Genomic DNA, 23,553 nt, shown 5'->3' on the forward strand with positions numbered 1-23,553 from the left:
GCCGCACCGCCGGAGCACGATTTCTGTTCTCATCCTGAAGCAAAGTACTTAACCCGAGGTACTATTCCTGGGTTAGCGGACTCTGTAACCTGAAGCGTATGTAACCTGAGGTACCACTGTACTTTATTTTATCCCTCCTGAATCTTCCAGCATTCAGCTTCAGTGGATGCCCACAAGTTGTAGTGTAATGGAGAGGAAGAAAAACTTTTCCCTATCCACTTTACCATGCCATGCATCGTTTTAAAAACTTCCATCGTGTCACCTATAACTTGCGTCTTCTCTAAACTAAAAAGTCCCAAACGTTGCAACCTTTCTTCAAAGGGGCGTTGCTCGCCAAGAAGCAACCAGAACTGTACACAGTAACACAAATGCTTTCACAATATAGATTCATATAATGCTATTTTGCTACTGGCAGCTTTATTTTTAATTCCTTTCCCAATGATCCCTAGCATAGAACCACAATGTTCCAGTGCAAACCAAAGATCTTGTGCTGGGGATTAATGCACAGGCATTTTTCTATTCTGAGCTGCAGGCTGAAACCAAGAGCCTTGCTGTGGCTCAGTACATAATAGAGGAAGAGCAACAGTTCTCTGAATGGAAAGAAGTAGAAAGTGGAGTCCCCCCAAGGATTAGTATTGGCACCTGTGCTTTTTAACTTGTTCATAAATGAACTAAAGTTAGAACTAAGCAGTGAGGTGGCTCAGACTGATGATGATACAAAATTGTTCTGAGTCATGAAAACAAAAAGAGCTTGCGGAGAGCTCTGAAAGCATCTCTCCAAACTCAGGGAATTTCACATAATATGCTCATGGGGTCTGGAACTGGAAGTGACTGATCAGGAATGAGGCATTGAGGTCATGATAAATAGTTCAATGAAGATGTCAACCCATTGTGTGGTGGCTGTGAAAACAGCAGATTCTTTACAACAGTGAAGTACTCTAGAAGCAATTTATCAGTCTTTTTTTATATAATGGAACAGCATCAAGATGTTTTATCTGACACCCAGCTTTCAATAAGAGATGCCAGCCTTGACCCCTAATATCTAATCCACTTCCCCTTCTAGCAAATGTCCCCCACAGTCCAGCATATCTATTTATCTATTTTCACCAGCAAGCCCATTACAATTTCTCTGTTGCTGTTTATCCTATCTCCCCTGTAATCTTTTATTGTCAACACACCCTGTACTGTTAAAATATGTGAATGAATATCCTTGCTATCACACTCTTGTTTCCACTCTTCTTCCCACATATCATCATCATTATCCAAATAAGCTCCAACAATTCAACAAATTGGCTTCTGAGCATGGAGCTGCTCCTTCAACAGCCCTCCAAATTTCTATTAGCAACCTGTTGCTTTTTTAAGTTGCTGTGTAAGAACTTTCACAGGTCCTTGCAAATCTGCTTTTTCTCCTTCATGTCCTCCAACTGGCATTGTAAATAAATGTTCATTACAACTCTCCTGTTCTCCCTACTCCTCAGACGACCTCATATTTTCAGCAGCTGGTCCCAAACTCTGTGCAATTACTTGGTTTTCTTCTCTTTCAAAATTATCACCATGCATTCACATATTTTTATATTCCTGTTCCTTAGTGGCTAAAGCTAGTTCGGTCTTTGCAACAATCTACCCTTCAGTAAGCTAAGCCCATTAGATCTAGTCCTATCTTCTACAGCAGCAGGGAAGTGTTTGTCATATTCTATGTGACATCTCTTCCAGTATTTGAAGAGTGCTATCAGATCTTTCTCAGTATTCTGTTCTGCATGCTAAATATACCCAATTCCTTCAACCTTCTCTCATAGGACTTGTTTTCTATACTAACTAACATCTTCATCACCCCATTCTCATTTGTGTATATTATTGCATGCCTTCCTAATTTCTGAGCAGTGCAAGATTCCAGGCTTACCCAGGATTCAGTTTCCTTTGGAATGAGGGACACTGGAGACTGTGGTATCTTTATGATATATGGTTTATTTACACATATATACAACATGAGCTTGATGGACACCACATTAACACCTCAAGAAGGTGTTGCTTCCCCAATAGCCACAGCCTTGGATTCAAGTAGAAATCAGGCATGGCTCCTTCTCCCAGCTTCCCAGCCTGCAGCCTTGCTTCTAGCTTCTAGCTCGCATAACTCAGACCTTCAACTCTGGCTTTTGTCTTTCTAACTACTAGCGAGTTGAAGTAAGGGGGCTCATCTATTTGTCATCTGGCACAGAGCCACTTACTTTGTTGCCTTAATGGTTCATACTTAGAGGGACACTACCCCACCAGGAAGCTAGCCTGGCTATCTCAGGAATTGAATCTGTGCTGGATCCAGGAATTAGAAAAGGGCTCAAGCATACAGCCTCCCATCTCCCGCAGCAAACCATATCACTCTTAAAGTGTGGTGTGCAGAACTTGACACAATACTCCCATGTGATGTCTAACTAGTATAGAATAAAGTGGAACTAGCACTTCTCATTACTGGGACGTTATGATTTGATTGAAGCAACCTAAAATCACATTAGCCCCCTCGCAGCTGGATCACTTTGCTGACTCACATTCAGCTTATGGTTTATTACAATCCCAAGAACTTTGTACTACTGCCAAGCCATGTTTCCTGCCATCCTTTACCTGAAAATTTTCAAATGTATTGCAAAAATGCAGATATTTGCATATGTCTCTTGAGTTTCATTTTGCTATTTTTGACCCAGCTTTCCATTCTATCAAGGTCATTCTGAGATGTTAGGTAGCAATTCTGAGTTTTGTGCCTTTGGCAAATTTCATGATTCACTCCTCCCTTTCAGCTATATAACTACTAAAAATGTTGAAGAAAACCAGGCCCAGACTAGAGCCCTTTAGCAGCACATTCAAAGTCTCTCTCCGGGTTGATGAGCACTTGTCCACACTTAACCAGTTTAGTAACCAAAATAATATGTAGAACTTTGTCAAATGTGTTTCTGAAAGTAAGAGAAATAAAAATCACAGCATTTCCAAAATCCATAATCTAGTAACCTAATTTTTAAAAATGAGTTTATTAGTCTGGCAGGATTTATTCTTGACAGATTCATGTTGGCTTCTATTAATCACTGCAATTGTTATCAAGATGCTTACAGATTGATTTCTTTATAATCTTTTCTAGTATCTGCCCATAAATTTGAGTTCAACTATTCTCTTTCCTTTTTGTGAAGATTAGTACATTTGCCTGTATGCATGCACCCTAAAGCAAGAGGCTTGCACTAATGCAAGATTTATTTATTTTTAATAAAACTAAACCCTTTGAACAGCTTGCTTCTTCCATGACACATCACAGCCTGTTTTTTAAAATTTGTCTCAGTTTGAAACACAATCTGCCACATGGCACAGGGAGCTGATATAAAGTCTGCCTAGGCTCCAAGAACTAGTTTCACATTCTTTGGATCCAAGCCATAGTTTACAATGTGAAAACTCTGGGGAAATTGCATACCAGAATTATGTAACTTATTAAGGCAGAATTTTGTTTTTCCTTGGCACCATACGTAATTTAAAAGTTTTTCCTCCAGGACACCAATTTAAAACCATTTCTATTTGGGCAAACTGGGCTCTAGCATAAGATCCAAAGCCTAAAGCTATTTGCATTTCCAACTTTGGAAATCTAATATTTGAGGAAGCTTTAGACAAACTTAGATGCATTTTTTTAAAAAAAGTTTACCAATCAGTTTCTCTGGTGTACAAACAAGAGAAGGAAAAAGGTACTCAATGAATGGTGTTGTCCTTGCCACATAAACATTGTTGTTGTTTAGTCGTTTAGTCGTGTCCGACTCTTCGTGACCCCATGGACCAGAGCACGCCAGGCACTCCTGTCTTCCACATAAACATAGATTGTATTTTTTAAAAAAAACGTTTGTCCACTTACTTTTGTCTATAATGATTTACCCCAAACATATTGCTCAGACAACGTTCAAGAAATTCCAAATTAATTGTATCTCAGCTAGGGCACACATCTCTGAATAGTTAATCTCCAGCTGATGCCACTATGTAAAGATTATAGGGTTCACTGTCCAACCAAATTCCCCAAATTGTATGCTGCCACCACTCCTGTTAAGAGTCCTTTCCTTCAGGCCCAGGAGACACCTGTAGCTCTGTGGGATCCCTGTGAGGTTCCAGGGAGCAAGAGCTAAGTCACCATGGTTTGCTGTCTGAAGCCTCCAGCAAAAACAACCATTTGTATGGTAGCTAAGTATAATAATAATAATGATGATGATGATGATGATGATGATGATGATAATTTATTATTTATACCCCGCCCATCTGGCTGAGTTTCCCCAGCCACTCTGGGCGGCTCCCAATCAAGTATGATCAAAGAGATCTAAGGCACTGGTTTACGCCAAGGCAGTTTTCCAAATAACCACAGTAAAATGTAGAACATATATGTTTAAGAATAATAAAATAATACCGTGGTAAGAACCCTGTTACTAAATAGGAAGAAAATATTTTAGGAGGTCAATTAAGAAATTAGAAACATAATGGAAAATACACACAAAAAAACCAAAAAATCGGACAGCCTAAGCCTAAGATACTTCATCATCACGCTCTGACTTTGCAAAGAGATGTGGCTTGACAAGTCAGTTCAACAACCAAAACCCAGAATACAAGATGGGGATAAACAGGAGGCTAGCAGAGGGGCTAGTTTGGGGCAAGGAATACTACAAGGCAGATTGCTTTTATATATTTTTGCCTGTTATCCCACTTCTCAGCCAATCACAAGGCTACTTAGCTGCAAATTTCCAGAACCTAGGTTGGATGATAGAGCCTTATGACAGCACAGTGGAAAAATGTAACTTTAGTTAGTAAATGACAATTTCTGTCCTTGGGATACTGGTACAAAATAAGCAGATGCAGTATATCTTGGGCCTGCTAGCTAAGGGTCAGAAACTGCTATCTCTTGCTTGAAGGCCTCACCCATAAGTCTGAAGTTCTTAAATGAACCAAGTTTTACCCACAAAGAACCAAAATTTGACACACAGATTCCCAAGTTGGGCACAAACCTGGCATGGGATCTAAAAATCTTGGTATCCTCATCCTGTTGCTTAGCACTGGATCCCTTTTGGGATGTTACTATAAAAGCTTGAGGTCATTATTTCAGATAGGAAATCAATATGTAGAAACAACAATTCTCATGCAAAGGGGTTTTTAGTTCAAAGGTCAAATGAATGATGAATACAAGTTACCACACTGACAGCAAACACCATCGCCAGATTTGTTTGGGCCCTTAGCATACCCCCAGCCGTGTCTGTGCACCATGTTGCAATGGATAGCCATGCTTCCACTCTCATTTTCATCATCTCTATCCTGTTTTGGCTGCTTTGCCAGTGTATCTTTGCTTGCGGAACAGTTCTACTGACAGAGTGCTCTGTTGGCAGATTGTGGGAGTTCCACTGGCATGTCGGTCATGCCAGCAATATATGTTAAATTCTGACAGTATTGCGGTGCTTCCACCAGACCCTGAATCCCCCAGCCAGAATCTCAAGTATAAGACTGAACTCTTAAAAACTTAAGTTTGTGGATTTGAATTTTGGGAACAGATAATAAAATAAATATCAGTTGTGAAGGCAACACATAAGTATTATATTAAGGATTAATTTTAAGTGTCTTAAATATACCTGTTTTATGGCTGATACTTCCTTGTAGAATTAGTTCAACGGGTATTATGACAATTGAAGTGGAACCTTCCCTCACTGGAAGAACATGTATGACTCCCAACAAGGTAAGTTTTTAGCATGAGATGCTAATCTTTCTTTTTAAAAAAGGATGAAAACAACTGAATACCATAGTACCTTAAGCACTAACAAATACACTGTTGCAAAAACTTTCGTTTTTTAAAAAAATACCTGATAGAAATCTTTAATGTCTGACTTTATATCAAATGAAGATAAAGTTGGCTTGGAGGACCACATGGTGTGCAGAAGGGGAAAAAACAACATTAGAGGGGAAGTCCTAAGGGGAACCCTGCCCCAAAAAAACCCCCAATAAGGACAGAGCCGCATACTGCTGCTTGAAGTGTGTAGGAGGATTACAGACATTCCCAGTGAGAGGAGGGATGGAATAAAATACTGTGAGGTACAGGATGGCTGATTGAACAGAACACAGGTTCATTCCACACATTTTGTTAAAGATTCTTGTTATTCCCCACCCCTGGGCAGCCCATCCTGTTTCACTGCCTGAGTTTAAATGGGAATTGCTCACACACACACTACTTCTGCCGTCATGGTGCCCCATCTCTTGCCGAACTTGACAGGAGCCAGGGTGGTGTGGCCCCTTTTGAAGCGGCCCTTCCTGAAACCAGAGGTTTTAGAAAACTACCACCTAGTCATACAATAATAGCTAATAAATGTTGCTGACCGCCTGGTCCCCATTTTTCAGTACAGTGGTACCTCGGGTTACATATGCTTCAGGTTACATACGCTTCAGGTTACAGACTCCGCTAACCCAGAAATAGTGCTTCAGGTTAAGAACTTTGCTTCAGGATGAGAACAGAAATTGGGCTCCAGCAGGAGGCCCCATTAGCTAAAGTGGTGCTTCAGGTTAAGAACTGTTTCAGGTTAAGAACGGACCTCTGGAACAAATTAAGTACTTAACCTGAGGTACCACTGTATACAGTTCTGCCATTCATATTGGGTGGAAGGACAGAGGTTAGATCAGATAGAAAAATCTCCTGGCCACAACCTGGATCATCAGGAGCAGCTGTACACTAAGCAGCATTTGGCTGCATACATACTCTATCAAGGGAAATGCCTGTCAGTGGCAAGGGCTCCAGCCTCCTTGGATCCTCTATCAACATCAGCTCCATTTTATCCAGGTTCAGTTTTATTCTCCTTATCCAGCAGACCGTAGCCTTCAGACACCAATGAGTTCAGGACCAAGGATGCTCTGGTTAATGGATGATAAAGAGAAAGAATGAAGCAGAAAGTTAGGCAACATCATGATATTAATCATATCAAACTCTTAAGTTCCACATTCTCTCTCCCAGCAGTTTTACATAAATATTAAATGACAAACATTACCAAATAAAAAGAGCCTCACAAGACACAGTTCTGTCTCCACTATCTGGGTACATTATTGAGAGGTAAAATTAAAACCACCTCAAATGTTTGTCTTGGATAGTCACTAGCAGTATAATATCTGATAATATCTGATACTTCAACGATATCAGGGACAAAAGCCGCTGAGAAGTCCAATAAAATCAAGATGTTGCTGTGACTTTCAGAGATTGTCCACCAAAACAATCAAAATACTCACAGTTTTCAGGTAGTTGTTTACTGAGCTTACTGAGTTTATCCTGATTTTTCACACTTTTTGTGGTTGTGACATTATATGCCATTGCCATCTAGTGGTTGTTAGCATACACTCACCAGTGCAATTTTTGTTAACTTTCCCCTTTCTGACTTTTGATGGTAAGATGATGGTAAGTGATGAAAAATTACACAAGATACCAACTACTAAATGGCAGTGTCATATAGCCTCTTCACAAATTATGTGCAAAAAAAATCAAGACGAATGCTCAATAAACTGCCCATCTGGAATTACTGTCAGTCTAAAAATATTGCCGTCATATGATAAAGGGTTGAGGAGGACTCTCATCAACGAATGTGTTTGTTTGTTTGCTTGCTTGCTTGCTTGTTTGTTGGAACATTTTTATACAGCCTTTTGCTCAAAGGCTTCAGAATAACATTCAGCATAACATACATACATTCATAACATAATGTAACAATCATAAAATATAAAAGATAAGCATAGCTGTCAACCGTCCCTTATTTGGCGGGAAAGTCCCTTATCCCAGCGCCGTGTCCCACTGCTGTCCCTTATTGATGATGTCCCTTAAATTTCCCGGATTTCAAAGGAAGCAGCTTCTCTCCCTCCCTCCCTGCCGGCCAGGGAGGAGGGAGGCTCCAACTGTATTGCTTGGCTGCGTTGCTCACCCAATAAGGAATCGGCCGCGTTGCCTAGGGACTCGCCTTTGCTCAGCGCTTCCCAGCGGGGAGGTGACGGTGTTTTTCCTTGCTGCACCCCCTTTGCTGGGTTGCTACGCTGTGGGAACCACCGCTTGAGGCTTCATTTGGCTACTGGCTGGGCTTTCTGCCTTTGGCTCGGAGGGGCTCAGAAGTCAAACATCCCTGTGCTCTGAAAATCCCTTATTTTGGCTGTTGGTCCCTTATTTTCAAATCTGTAAGTTGACAGGTATGATAAGAAGAGTTATGTCAATACTATTCATAATAAATGTCAAGTTATTCATAAATTATTTCAGTCATGGATATCTGAAATGGCACCACAGTCACCTGTTCAATAAAATTTCCCCCAACAGAGAAGTTGGAGCCTGGCCTAAAGTTAGAATGGCTATTCAAGCACAGAGATTTAAAGTTAGGGTGAATTTACTCTTTCAAGCACTTCCTTGAGCAGCGATGACACCACATAATTTTGTCAGCAATACATTAATGAGCCCTTACAAAAATTGATTCAATCTCTTATCACTTGATTTGATCACCCTCATTCAGTTCAGTTTTTGAATTAGAAATCTGTAAGAGATATAGCCTGCTATTGTAGGTTTAAGATGTTTCAGTTTTCCAGGCTCAGTCTTATATTTAACTTTAACTCAGTGTAGACCCATTGAAATGAATAGCTATAACTAATTTAGGTCCATTAACTGCAATATAAGTTAGAAAAATTAAAGACAAGCCTAACCTCATGTACTTGGAAATGAAGTGATCAGTGAGACTTAATCCAAAGTAATTATACTAAGGGTTGCAGCCAGAGTACCTTATTTTATGAATTTGCTTTCTACCAAGAGTAAGTAGTTTCAGGGAGAGTGAACTGCTTGACACCTCCAAATGAGGCACAATTTAGCCAAAGTTGTACAATGATTTATTTAGGAGATAATAGTAATAAGTAATAATAAAATTTTATTTATATCCCACCCTCCCCAGCCAAAGCCGGGCTCAGAGCGGCTAACAACATTAAAATGATACAACATTCCAAAATCATTTCATTATAAAATCAATTCAAATCAGATGAATGGCAATAGTTAAGTATGTGATCAGTGGGACTTCTCTAGACATGTTGTGCATTAGAATGCACATTAAAAAATGCATTATTTTATTTGTTACATATATTTTAATACTGTACTGCATGCATGTAAATCACAAAAATTGGCTTTCAAATGTCAGCTTTTAAACCTAGATCTGTGCTGTCTCTCTCCCCTCTCCCCCCCCCCCAACAGAGTGCCATTACAGTGGTGTGAGTTTGAACAGAAACTATTTTCCCCCACTGATATTTTGGCCATTGTGTGTGATGGCAGAAACTGTCAGCTTACTAGAATGTGCTTCTTTTTAGGTAGCGCACATAAATGTTGGTTGTCCTATATTTCGAGACCTGGCTATTGAAAAGCAAGTAACAATGCTATTTTTTCCTTCTTGCTCCATGTTCTACATTGCAAAAAATAACTAAAATGTAGATACTATAGTCAGATTGGGTGCTGTTGGGTTTTCTTTGACGTTGACTGTATTGTATAACTGGTCTTATCTTGTTTATTAATTGCGGTTTACTATGAGTTTTAGCCACCTCAGAAACCCTGTTTTGAGGGCAGATGAGTGAGATAAATTAACCTGTCTGTGAACACAAGGAACACTTATGTACCAGGACCAACAAAGTCTATCTAACCACAGCATCCTGCTCCCAGAAATCCAAAGTGAGGCATGAAAGCAATAGTATTCCCTCTGAGAAGGCTGTTCAGTGGCACCATTCTTCCAATCTTGGGGGTTCAAGTTACCTTTCTCAGCTCATAGCTGTTGATTGACTTATCTTTCATAAACTTGTCTTGTCCCTTTAAAAGTCATCTAAGCCAGTGACTGTCACCTCACCACAGCTTGTGACAGTGAGATCTATTAATTATGCCTGCTGTGAAGTAATACTAACTTTTAGCAAATTCAGATAACTTAAAGTTCCTTCATATTAATCCTAGGCCTTTTGAGCTGCATTTTCCTGCTGTGGGGACAGTTTTTAAGCCCTTCACCTTGCTTATTGGGGTCTGGGAAAGTCATGCAAGGCCTCTGGAAGGCAGTGGGAGGCTCCCAAGATTTTGGACAGCCCTGCAAGATTTCATTGGAGGCTCCCACAGCCTTCCAGAGGTCTCCCACATGCTTCCCAGAGCCCAGTAAGCAGTGCCTGGTGTGGGGGCATGTCCTGCAATCAGGGGCGGGGCAATCTGCGCCCATGGGTGCGGGGCGAGCCTTTCCAACGCTTGGAGCCTCTCCACCACCTCCCCCTCAGCTGTAGGGCAGCTGAGGGAGAGGTAGTAGGCAGGCACAAGTCCCACGCTGCCGTTTGAGGCAGCGTGGAGCCTGCAGGTACCTAATAATAATAATAATAAATTTTATTTATATCCCACCCTCCCCAGCCGAAGCCGGGCTCAGGGCAGCTAACAACAATAAAATAGTACAACATTCTAAAAACATTTCATTATAAAAATTAATTAAAATCAAATTGATGGCAACCATTAAGCTAAAGTTCTGTAGAGATTGCCAAAGGAGGGAGTCAGGCTGTGCCCTGACCAAAGGCCTGGTGGAACAGCTCTGTCTTGCAGGCCCTGCGGAAAGATGTCAAGTCCTGCAGGGCTCTAGACTCTTGTGACAGAGCGTTCCACCAGATTGGAGCCGCAGCCGAAAAAGGCCTGGCTCTAGTTGAGGCCAGCCTAACCTCTCTGTGGCCTGGGACCTTCAGGATGTTTTATTTGAAGATCATAAGTTCCTCTGTGGGACATATCAGAAGAGGCGGTCCCGTAGGTACGAGGGTCCTAGGCCGTATAGGGCTTTAAAGGTTAAAAGAATCATAGAATCACAGAGTTGGAAGAGACCACAAGGGCCATCAAGTCCAACCCCCTGCCAAGCAGAAAAGCAGCACCTTAAACCTGATCCTGTACTCCACCAGGAGCCAGTGCAGCTAGTATAGCACCGGGTAAATGTGATCTCGCAGTGAAGACCCCGTAAGGAGTCTCGCCGCGGCATTCTGCACCCGCTGGAGTTTCTGGGTCAGTCTCAGGGCAGCCCCATGTAGAGCGAATTACAATACAGTGGTGCCTCGCAAGACGAAATTAATTCGTTCCGCAAGTTTTTTCTTCTTGCGAGTTTTTCGTCTTGCGAAGCACGGTTTCCCATAGGAATGCATTGAAAATCAATTAATGCGTTCCTATGGAGACCGCCTTCAGACCAGGTCCAGGGACAGTGTCCCCGGACCTCTTCTGAAGGCTGGCGGGGGGGGGGGAGAAGGACTTTTCTCCCCACCGCCAGCCTTCAGAACAGCCTTCTGAAGGCTGGTGGTGGGAAGAAAAGCCCTTCTCCCGCTGCCAGCCTTCAGAAGAGTTCCCCCAGGGCTGCCTAGGCTGCGGATAGCATCCTGCTGCCCCGCGCGAGGGGCGCTCTTAAGCAGAGCGCCCCTCACGCGGGGCAGACATTCGCAGCTTGGGGAGCCCTGCAGGACTTCCCCGCAGGGCTCTCCAAGCTGCGGATAGCAGCCTGCTGCCCCGCACGAGGGGCGCTCTTAAGCAGAGCACCCCTCGCGCGGGACAGACATTTGCAGCTTGGGGAGCCCTGCAGGACTTCCCCGCAGGGCTCTCCAAGCTGCGGATAGCAGCCTGCTGCCCCCCGCGAGGGGCGCTCTTAAGCAGAGCACCCCTCGCGCGGGACAGACATTTGCAGCTTGGGGAGCCCTGCAGGGCTTCCCCGCAGGGCTCTCCAAGCTGCGGATAGCAGCCTGCTGCCCCGCACGAGGGGCGCTCTTAAGCAGAGCGCCCCTCACGCGGGGCAGACATTCGCAGCTTGGGGAGCCCTGCAGGACTACCCCGCAGGGCTCTCCAAGCTGCGGATAGCAGCCTGCTGCCCCGCACGAGGGGCGCTCTTAAGCAGAGCGCCCCTCGCGCGGGGCAGCAGGCTGCTATCCGCAGCCTAGGCAGCCCTGGGGGAACTCTTCTGAAGGCTGGCGGTGGGAGAAGGGCTTTTCTTCCCACCGCCAGCCTTCAGAACAGCCTTCTGAATGTTGGCGGTGGGGAGGAAAACCTTCCTCCCACTGCAAGTCTTCAAGACAGGTCCGGGAACAGAGGAGAAGCGCTGCGCGCCTTCTCCTCTGTTCCCGGACCTGTCCTGAAGGCTTGCGGTGGGAGGAGGGCTTTCCTCCCCACCGCCAACATTCAGAATGCTGTTCTGAATGTTGGCGGTGGGGAGGAAAAACCCTCCTCCCACCGCAAGCCCCGGGAACAGAGGAGAAGCGCTGCGCGCCTTCTCCTCTGTTCCCGGACCTCCCACCGCAAGCCTTCAGGACAGGTCCGGGAACAGAGGAGAAGGCGCGCTGCGCTTCCCCGCTGTTCCCAGAGATTTCCCTATGGGCTTTCGTCTTGCGAAGCAAGCCCATAGGGAAATTCGTCTTGCGAAGCCGCTAAAAAATCGGAAAACCCTTTCGTCTTGTGGGTTTTTCGTTTAGCGAGGCATTCGTCTTGCGGGGCACCACTGTAATCCAGTCTGGAGGTGACCGTCACGTGGATCACAGTGGCTAGGTCAGGGCGAGAGAGGTAAGGAGCCAACTGCTTAGCTTGGCGGAGATGAAAAAATGCCGCCTTTGTTATAGCTGTAATCTGCACCTCCATGGAAAGGGAGGTGTCGAAGATTACACCCCAACTCTTAATGGACGGTGCTGGCACTAATTGCACCCCCACAAGAGATGGGAGTTGTGCCCTAAATCCCTTATCGTCCCGTCCCAGCCAGAGAACCTCTGTCTTCGAAGGATTTAACTTCAACCGGCTCCCACCTAACCATCCAGCCACAGCCACCACGTCCCTCCTAAAAAGTTTTGTGAGCCCAGTTTTTTTAAACAACTCATTTTGTCAAATCCCCCCCCCCGTGATGAAACCCAGGGTGGACCACACACCCCGCACCCCTCTTCCTCCACCACTTCCTGTATGATAGGGATAGTCACGTGGTGGCAGTTTCAGGGGTCTTCCTGCCTTTGCATGCAAACCCTTGGAATGTTGCCTCTGTGTAAGTTGCAGGCCAACTGTACACTCCTTGCTGAAATGCAAGAAATTGCATTTGTACTGATATTCTTCCAGCTCTAGAAGATGCTTCTGTCTATGTAGGCATTCTCTTGAACTCTTCACCAGAGACCTCTGTTTAAATTGCTGTGTTATTTTCATTAGATCGTTTTATTGTGTATTTTAATTATGGATGTTTATATTTTAATATAATTGGTTTTATACTCATAAACCTTTTAGAACCCTATTTTGGCATTCAGTTATATATAAATGAAATAATAAGAATATTAATAATATATAAAATGTAGAAGGACCATAATAAATTCTGTGCTATATTTTCAAACTATCATTTAATCATAAATATATAATTGTATTTCTCTTTTTTGTGTCCACAGACCCACAAATTGTAGCAATCAAACTTTTACATTCAAAATACCCGCGTAAGAAACTTCATATAAAATATGGATGGAAATAGATTGTTTTCGACTGCTTTTCCAATTTATTTAAGTGTTCTGTAGGTGGTAGAGTACAGGCATCATTTTTTTGTTTTTTTAATGCTGTCATTCATCAGAGCTGCCAACTCTGATAGTGCTGATCATTTCTGAGACTGACATAGTGAATCCAGATACAAAATTCCTCCCTCCAAAAGATCATCCAAGCAGCAGTATTTTAACTTTGCTGGCAAACCCATTTAGTCTGTCCCAAAACACAATAGTGAGCTTGCTACTAAGTCTTTTGCTAAATTTATACTCCACCATATCCTTTTGCTATATGGAAAGTGTAAATAAGATAAATATGTTATTTTATTGTCCATAAGCTGTAACAAAACTAACACATCAATAGAAAACAAAACTTTAAAGACAGTAGCTGCATAGGTATATCATAGGCAGATATGACAAGAACCATGAATCAATATATATGTTGTCAAGACTTACCGGTATATACTTATATAATTCATTAAAACACTCCACTTTTACTGAACATGTTCCACTGCAAGGGCAAATAAAGCCATCTTTCCAGTTCTTTGTTGGAGGGTGTGGTAGTCATCATCAGGAAAAACATTTTACAAGTTTAATGATAAACAATAGAGAAAAAGCACTTAAAAAAATAAATTCTATTTTATTTTATAGGATGCCTGTTCTCAGCCATGTTCCATAGCCTGTTTGTTTGTAGGATTTTTTTAAATTATTCTCCAGTGAAAAAAGGCTTCCAGGGTGGTTTACAAAGATCAGTCATGAAATACCCTGCTCTTGGGTTTATAATCTAAAGGCCATGACACAAAAGGGAAAGGAATTGGGATGAAGGAGTGTGGAGAAGCAAAATCAGAAACTAGTAGTCCTTAGTTCCAAAACTCTTTATAATGAGCAGCTGAAATTGAGCGGGGGGGACAAGAAGAGGAGCTGGAAGATGCTGGTTTGTCAGCTAAGCGAAAGTGGCTCTGTTTCCCTTCTCATCCTCAATCTGCTAAATATTTTCTCCTAATTTTCTCGTTTCACTTTTTCCTTTTGAGGACTGAGCATTCGGGAATTGCAATGGAGTGCACAGCTATTTAGTAGTGAAAAATGAGGAGGCAAATGGAGGAGCAGTTGTGACTTTAAAATTTAAAGTGTGAGACCTAATCACACATTATAGGCAATAACATCTATATTAAGCTGCTGGGAGAGATTATCAGGGGGTTTGGGCTGGGTGTTCATCAGTATGCGGATAGTACCCAGCTTGACCTCTCCTTCAAATCTGAACCAATGAAGGCAGTTAAGGTCCTGTGTGAGTGTCTGGAAGCAGTTGGAGGATGTATGGTGGCTATCGTATTAAGGTTGAATCCTGACAAGATGGACGTACTGTTTTGGGGGACAGGAGGCAGGCAGGTGGGGGGGGGCTCCCTGGTCCTGAATGGGGTAACTGTGCCCCTGAAGGACCAGGTGCGCAGGCTGGGACTCATAGCTGTCCATGGGGACGCAGGTCAATTCTGTGTCCAGGGCAGCTGTTTACCAGCTCCACCTGATACGCCGGCTGAGACCCTACCTGCCTGCACACTGTCTCACCAGAGTGGTACATGCTCTGATTATCTCCCGCTTGGACTGCTGCTATGCTTTGAAGGTGACCCAGAAACTACAATTAATCCAGAATGTGGCAGCTAGACTGGTGATTGGGAGTGGCCGCCAGGACCATATAGCACCAGTCCTAAAGGATCTTCATTGGCTTCCAGCGTGCTTCCGAGCACAATTCAAAGTGTTGGTGCTGATCTTTAAAGCCCTAAATGGCCTTGGTCTAGTATACCTGAAGGAGCATTTCCTTCCCTCGTTGTTCAGCCCAGACACTGAGGTCCTCCTCCAAGGGTCTTCTGCTGGTTCCTTCACTGCAAGAAGCGAGGATACAGAGAACCAGGCAGAGGGCTTTCTCGGCAGTGGCACCCTCCCTGTGGAACACCCTCCCTTCAGATGTCAAGGAAATAAAACACTATCTGACTTTTAGAAGACATCTGAAGGCAGCCCTGTATCCGGAAGATTTTAATGTTTGATGTTTTATTATGTTCTCAAATATGCTATGGGCCACCCAGAGTGTCTGGGTAAACCCAGACAGATGGGTGGGGGAATAATAATAATAATAATAATAATAATAATAATAATAATAATAGTAATAAATTAATTAATAAATAGATAGATAAATAAATAAAACATTGTCCTTACCATTGACAAACTTTATTTTTTTCCTCACATTAGGAAATATCGATGGGTCAAAACACAGGGAGAATACTGGGTAAGAACTACACATTTAATTTTCAGTTAGAGCTCCCACTAGTGGAACACTTTCCCTAACCAGGTCCTGCTTTTGGCACGAGGTAAAAACATACCTACAGAGCATTTGAGAGATTATGATGGTTTTGCTATTACAGTAATACCTTGGAAGTTGAATGGAATCTGTTCCGGAAGTCCGTTCGACTTCCAAAACATTTGGAAACCAAAGTTCAGCTTCTGATTGGCTGCAGGAAGGTCCTGCAGCCAATCAGAAGCCGCAGAAGCCCCGTCGGACATTCGGCTTCCAAAAATAGTTTGCGAACTGGAACAGTCACTTCCAGGTTTGCAGCGTTTGGGAGCCAAAACGTCCGAGTACGAAGGCATTTGAAAACCAAGGTACAACTGTAATGGCGTTTTTCTGTTGAAGGTTTTTCTGCTGTTTTGTGGCGTTTGCATAGCTTTTATTGTAATACAATGTACTTCTTTCTGATTCTCTGCCATGCTTTATGCTTTTAAGTTTTGTAAGTCACTTGGAGACTCCTTAAGTGCCAAGCAACTAATAAAGTGAATAAATAAATATGTTAAGTATACTATTGATGCAAATAGAAGGCAAGGAGAGATTTATGTTAACCTACCTTTCTCCTAGGTGGAAGAGTACAATTTTGCACTATTTGGTTGCCCAATAGAGGTCCATTACGCACGTCCATTTCGTCCTACTGTTCTCTTGTAAGCAGCTTTTAAACACTATAAACCCATGGAAAATATGTATTTATATATATTTATTCGTTAAGCCCTTTCTTTGATCATCCCAATCAGATGAAAGATAAAAGAGTGATAATGCAGCTATTATCTTCATTACCACAATTCCCCACCAGCTCCATATTTTTAAAAATTGCCTTATTGGCAAGAACTCTGGCCTACAGTACTGTATACCCTTAGTATGCTTTTGTTGTTGTTTTTGGTCTTTTTTTGTCCTTTACAGAGACATGACACTGTATTTCTGTTCTTTCTAGATATGAGCGTGAAAACATGATTGGGACTGTTGAGGCAAATTATATATTGTGGGAGATGAATGGCAGGAATGACTACCATTATAACACAACAGTACAACAGGTGAGCAGACATTTGTACACTAACCTTTCAGGTTAATCAAGAATAAGAGACCACCTGCCCCATTTTAGACCTTAAGATCATTTAGATCAACTGGGGGGGGGATTCTCATGGCACCACACACCCCATAAAATGTCTTGGGGCAATGACTTCAAAATCAGCATTTTCTGCTGTTGCTCCTCAACTGTGAAATCCCCTTCCATCTGCCATTCATGAAACAGCAACCACCAGTTGCTTCAGATAGATGTATTGTGAAGACATATTTTTGCTCAGGCTTTCCCTGACATCTAAGATTGAACCTTTTTTACATGTTTGAATCTTACAAATTTCTGCTTTATTCACTTTTGAATGCTTTTATATTGCTGTTCAACTGGTTTGAGGTTGTGTTTTTATTTTAGTGATATACCGTATTTTTCGCTCCATAGGGCGCACCGGACCATAGGGCACACCTAGTTTTTAGGGGGGGAAATAAAGAAAAAAAAATTCAGGTCCGGGAGCGGAGGCAAGGTTGCGCAGCCTTGCCACCACTCCCAGAGCTTGCGGGCTGGGGGAGCGCTCCGAAGGTTTGCGGATAGCTGCCTGAAGCCCGGGCAGCGTTGCGCTCCCTGGGCTTCAGGCTGCAGGTTGCTATCCGCAAGCCTTCGGAGCCCGGTGGGAGCTCCCACCGGGCTCCAAAGGCTTGCAGATAGCTTCCTGAAGCCTGGAGAGCGAGAGGGGTCGGTGCGCACCGACCCCTCTCGCTCTCCAGGCTTCATCGAAAGCCTGCATTCACTCCATAGGATGCACACACATTTCCCCTTCATTTTTGGAGGGGGGAAAGTGTGTCCTATAGAGCGAAAAATACAGTAACATCTTTGAAATAGTAAGTGGTATATAAATGCTTTTAATAAATATGAATTTTTGTTTACAATAGGGTTTTTTAATGGATGTTGTTTGAATCAGTCTTTTACACAGCTCTTGACAGTGCTAAAGTAAAGGTAAAGGGACCCCTGACTATTAGGTCCAGTCATGGCCGACTCTTTGGGGTTGCGGCACTCATCTCACTTTATTGGCCGAAGGAGCCGGCGTACAGCTTCCGGGTCATGTGGCCAGCATGACTAAGCCGCTTCTGGCGAACCAGAGCAGCACACGGAAACGCCGTTTACCTTCCCGCCAGAGCGGTACCTATTTATCTACTTGCACTTTGACGTGCTTTCGAACTGCTAGGTTGGCAGGAGCAGGGACCGAGCAACGGGAGCTCACCCCGTCGTGGGGATTCGAACAGCCGACCTTCTGATCGGCAAGTCCTAGGCTCTGTGGTTTAACCCACAGCACCACCCGCGTCCCTCTTGACAGTGCTAAATTGATTTAAAAGCAAATTCTTCAAAACTTTAGAAGCAACATGTTTAATAGACAAGACACAAGTACTGAAATAACTGAATCATAGAATTGCAGAGTTGGAAGGGACCCTGAGGATCATCTAGTCCAACCCCCTGCAATGCAGGAATAGGCAGCTGTTCCATATGGGGATTGAACCTGCAACCTTGGCATTATCAGCACCACGCTTTAACCAACTGAACTTGCCAAATGCATTAAATTCCTTTTTGTGTAGTATGGTGAACTACACACAACAATTTATTCAATACATGGTATTTAATAATGGAACAGTTGTGTACAGCCCAACAGATACAAACTATAAGCTGCCTGCCCAGAAATTGGTTGGTTCATTCCAATTAGTATGTGAAACTTAGCTGCCACTCAGAGTTATCCTCCTGCTTCTTGACTTCACTTCCCCCTTAAAAGTTATCTGTAGTGAGTATAAATGCTAAACTGAGGGCGAAAACCTATGTGCTATTGCATTTAACACGACATATGTAATATTTACATCTGCTCTGTCCAAATTTGAGAAAACACCAAATACAAGAATTCTAAGGATCTATGAGATTGGCACACTCCAGTTGACCCTTCTAACCTCTAGACCAGACACCTTATCAACACTACATTTTTAAAATTACCATGGGAAGAAATATCAGAATCTTCAGAATTTTTAAGGGGCACAAAGTCCACCACAGATTCCTAGCTTGAGCCAGTGCCTTAATTGTTGCCCCAAGGTTTTGGAGGCAGTGTCCATTGCATCTGGCAGACATAGGTCCAAACAGGCAGTGGAATGCAAGGAATACCTCTGTGTGTCCACGCACACACACTACCAGAGAAGCAAGTAGATGTGGTGGTGGCTTCTGGCAAGCTCTTGTGAGAGCCTCCACGAGACCATATAAGGCTTCCGAATGCTGCACATGACCTTACCTGAGATCCCAGTAAGGTTGACAAAGTGTCAGGAGGCAAAACAGGATGGACTGAAATCTATGAACGGTTGTATTTGTGTTACAATGCTTTAAACTTTTATATTTACCAGTTTCATCAGTATCAAGCTTAAGAGATTGATAAAATTTAAATATGCTGTACAGCTGAGACTTTGACTGAGACTGTGCATGTGATTTCTGTTTTACTTTGTGCATTTATATTCTTTGAACAGGTACGCTGTTTGAGCAAAGCACAAAATATGTCTTCGATGGTTCCTCAGGATCTAGAAAGCATTAATGCATATACTATAGATCGCTATTGGGGGAGACAGGTAAGAAAATGTATATAATAAGGAAATTAATAATATGAATTCTGAAGCTCTCATGGTATTTTGCTATGAATATTGATCAGGACGCACAAATTAATATTCAAGAGGCAATGCAATAATACTTAGGGCACAATCCTGTGGTCACTAGCAGTGCATCTCTAGAGCTATATGATGTTTTGGATCTCCTTCTCCAAAGGCAGCAGGTGGTGCCGCACCTTGAAACAGGAAATCTGACCTTGTAAGGCACCTACCAGCCCTGTAAAAACATATGTAGCCCTTATCTTACAGATACCAGTAGAGGTAAAAAGGGGACATGAATCCAAAGCCTTCCCCTTCTTCTTACACACACCAAACAGAACAAAATATAACCCATGGAAACAATAGGTGGGAAATTGTAATGTTACCCCCACCCTCTCAAAAACGGCCAGAAAGGGAGTTCCATCCTTCTATCCACCCTGTTTGTGTGTCCCAAGCAGAGCTTTAGATATTTTGGATCTTCCATCTTTGGTCTTCCTCCTATCCACCAGCTTTGCTGATGTTCTGGATTGCATGATTTGCCAATAGTTTGAAAACTATAGTGTCTTAAGCTATACCTAATTATTTTTTGCAACCCAACAACTACAGAATCAGCTACTTATTTATTATGCAAACACTTTAGGACATAAAACAGGTATATTATTTGTACTTACCATATTCCTCACGTATTATGGATGTTTGTCTTATGGTAAATTAATTACATTTCCCCACCCAGAATTACGTATCCTGTTTTATGAGTGGTGGTGCTGGACTTCTAGGAACACTAGATAATCAATATGAACTCATGAACCATTCTGGCATCAACTCTATCATTTGGCCTCAGGACTATGCTGGCATTTTCCTGTTCAGATTGAAGATAATGGATCCAAACTACAGGTTAGCTTTAACATAATTAGTAGTTGTATGGTTAAGTATCTTCTTTCTTCTTCTTTGAGAGCCAGTGTGGTGTAGTGGTTAAGAGCGGTAGTCTCGTAATCTGGGGAACCAGGTTCGCGTCTCCGCTCCTCCACATGCAGCTGCTGGGTGACCTTGGGCTAGTCACACTTCTTTGAAGTCTCTCAGCCCTACTCACCTCACAGAGGGTTTGTTGTGGGGGAGGAAGGGAAAGGAGAATGCTAGCCGCTTTGAGACTCCTTAAAGGGAGTGAAAGGCGGGATATCAAATCCAAACTCTTCTTCTTCTTCTTCTTCTTCTTCTTCTTCTTCTTCTTCTTCGGTGATCACTCATTGCCAAGTAAGATTGTCTTCCATAAACACGGTTTTAACAATGAGTCCATAAGTGACTGTGGAGGCCAATTCTGGATCCACATGTCCTTCCACAGTGGGGACATTGGTTTCCGGGCAGGAGTTGATCATGGTGTGGATTTGCCAAGCGTGCCTTCCTCTTAGCATGTTTCTCCTTGCATCCTGAGTTCGAGTGTCTTCAAAGCCCATGACACATTTGGTTAAGGCTGTTCTCCAGTTGGAGCGCTCGCAGGCCAGTGTTTCCCATTTGTTGGTGTTTATACTACATTTTTTAAGATTTGCCTTGAGACAGTCTTTAAACCTCTTTTTTTGAATATAATTATACCTGAATGGAACATGTTTATAAATTTGTAATTAAGTTAATTCCTAAGTGTTTGGGACGATAGTCAACTCGTATTCAGAGTAGATCCACTGAAATCAGTGGTCTTAAGTTACTTCAATAGTTCAATAGTTTCAATTAAATAGTTAAATAGTTTCAGTGGGTCTTCTTCGAGTATATAGAACTAATATCGAGTGTCATATATGGTGTACATTATACAACAGGTCAATAGCAGAGATGACATCTAGCTGTTACTTAGGAACACAATAACATAGCAGATTTTCAGTTCAGTGTGCTGAATATCACCCAGAAAACTTTAGTTGTTGGATGACAAATACAGTAAAACAATTTAAATAAAATAAGGTACACAGAACTCTGAATCTCACCCATTTTGTGTTATGGGAGGGTCCTGGCATATCGCCTCTGCACATGTGCTATATTGATGGTATCCAAGGAGGAAGACAAAATCAGTCAATATGCAAGTACAGTTTGTTACCAGTTCTGCTTTCTTTTACACACAATATTTTCTTAGAGTAGAAAAACCTCACACACACCCATGCAGAGAGTGTGTTCATCTAATTTAATCTCTGTACAAACACCAGCAATTACAGCTTCTTATGTACATATGGAAAAAGTTACATAACCAATCTCACAAATGAGGGTGCTGGGGGGTGGGGCGCTGTGGTAGCATGCCCTTTTTCTTATACTCATGCAGAGAACACATGCTGATATGGAAGGATAATAGTCCTGTTCATGTTGGTTAAGGCTATCAAGCACTATCAGTAGCCCCATCTCTGAAGGGCCCAAATGTATCTGTCACCACTCCCCTCACAGTATCATCACTGTCATGAATCTTACACTTGATTTTTCTGAAGCAGTAATCGTCTAAAATTTGACTTCTCCTCTAATTATAAGATGGTTTCCCTCTCATTATAAGACTGTTGTAGTTTACAGTTATGAAAAATAATGTTTAGTCTCTCATTTTTTATTCCAGTTTTTGTCCTTATGAAGCTTATTTTGCAGTTCGGACACATGGCATCATTGAAAGGTAGGCATTAGTACTCTTGATTTGTTGGCATGAGATCAAGCATTAGTTCCCATTCCTGCACAAAAGTTTGGTAAAAATCCTGATACAAAGTTTAGTATAAATCCATTGAACAAACTCCGTGTTCTGAAATCTGGGAAGATGTATTTACTTTCTACATTCTTAAAAAGCCTAGAGGCTTTCAGATTTTTTTCTAGTTCAATGGAAGATTGATAATATGAATGTTAACATTCTCTGTGTGTAAAAAATTGACTCAGAAAATTAGATCATGAGCTAGGGGATTGAGTATGGCATGCGTAGTGAGTGCCACAGCAGTGTCAAGTTTAGGTGAGAGGGGCACAGCCTGCTATAACACACCCCAGCTCTGTGTAGGTGTTCCAATAACATTCTACATGTATTGGAAGCTAAACAAATAATTACATTCCATTCAGTGGAGCTTGTGACAATAATGCATTTTATTGTTTTTTTAATATTTTGTTGGAAGCCGCCCAGAGTGGCTGGGGAAACCCAGCCAGGTGGGTGGGGTATAAATAATAAATTATTATTATTATTATTATTATTATTATTATTATTATTAGCCAGCAGCTCATTGAATGAACACACACACACTTATGTTCCATTTTGTTTGTATTTTAGCCTAAACATGCTTAAGATTGCCGGTTGGGCTTGCCTGATAGTTGTTTTCTTTTGGGGAGTCCTTGCCTTCAGCTACTATCGGTATGTGAAATTATTTCGGGCACTCCATTTTGTGGACCCAGTGGTGTCATTTAATTCAGAGATTACTTCAGCGGTTTCTTCAGATGAAGCGAAGAAATATGAGTAACCCAGTTACAAATTATTACTTGTGCTTATTAAACTGTATATGAACAAACAATACTGTAATGTTTTAAACAAATGCTGTAATGTTTCAAACTAAGATTAATACAAGTATACTTTTAAACACAATTTTCTAACATTCTCTAAAACCCTCAAAAGCTGATCATCTTATATTTTTCAAAATCCCAATCCCAAATTGGTCCATTCCTTCTGTGCAATAATTTTTTAACAAGAAAATAAAATATTTATTCAGGAATGGTTCTGTGATGTTAACAATGACCTCTGGATACTCAAGAACTGAATCGTTAGCACAGGTTGTTATTTTAAATTTTGTTTTTATTGAAGATTCTATTGTGCTACAAAATAAACAAACAGACAATGGAAAGAACATATAGTGTCTCCACTTTCAATTTATAGAGTTTTTCACAGTGAGTGAATGTTCAGAGTGAGACACTAATCCTTAGCACTGTTCATAGTACTATTCATAATGGTGGTAGATAAGTGACAAGCTTGGGTGTTAGGACAAATGTCTGTGTACAAATATTTATAGCAAGCAATAAACGTGTTCTCAAACTCTCTACCTTCCATTCCAATTTGATATAGCTTAAAA

The 23,553-nt window shown here is 42.1% G+C and overlaps 1 protein-coding gene across 9 annotated transcripts in view; it reads left to right on the forward strand.

The window, feature by feature from the left end:
• CATSPERE (catsper channel auxiliary subunit epsilon) overlaps nucleotides 1-23,333 on the forward strand; it is a 47,234-nt gene extending 23,901 nt beyond the window's left edge. For 8 of the 9 annotated variants that reach the window (XM_083604252.1, XM_083604250.1, XM_083604249.1 and 5 more), the window contains 10 exons: nucleotides 5,650-5,725; nucleotides 9,346-9,398; nucleotides 13,426-13,470; nucleotides 15,751-15,787; nucleotides 16,412-16,491; nucleotides 16,779-16,878; nucleotides 19,388-19,486; nucleotides 20,235-20,395; nucleotides 22,077-22,130; nucleotides 22,764-23,333. In XM_083604252.1, coding sequence (XP_083460378.1) covers nucleotides 5,650-5,725; nucleotides 9,346-9,398; nucleotides 13,426-13,470; nucleotides 15,751-15,787; nucleotides 16,412-16,491; nucleotides 16,779-16,878; nucleotides 19,388-19,486; nucleotides 20,235-20,395; nucleotides 22,077-22,130; nucleotides 22,764-22,950 — 892 coding nt within the window. In that variant the 3' untranslated portion in view covers nucleotides 22,951-23,333. The remainder of the gene's footprint in view (nucleotides 1-5,649; nucleotides 5,726-9,345; nucleotides 9,399-13,425; nucleotides 13,471-15,750; nucleotides 15,788-16,411; nucleotides 16,492-16,778; nucleotides 16,879-19,387; nucleotides 19,487-20,234; nucleotides 20,396-22,076; nucleotides 22,131-22,763) is intronic. The other variant, XM_083604245.1, reaches the window with a different exon arrangement.
• The last annotated feature ends 220 nt before the right edge of the window (nucleotides 23,334-23,553 follow it).

This window comes from Podarcis filfolensis (genome assembly GCF_964270895.1).
Source record: "Podarcis filfolensis genome assembly, chromosome: 3".
NCBI classification, from domain to species: Eukaryota; Metazoa; Chordata; class Lepidosauria; order Squamata; family Lacertidae; genus Podarcis; species Podarcis filfolensis.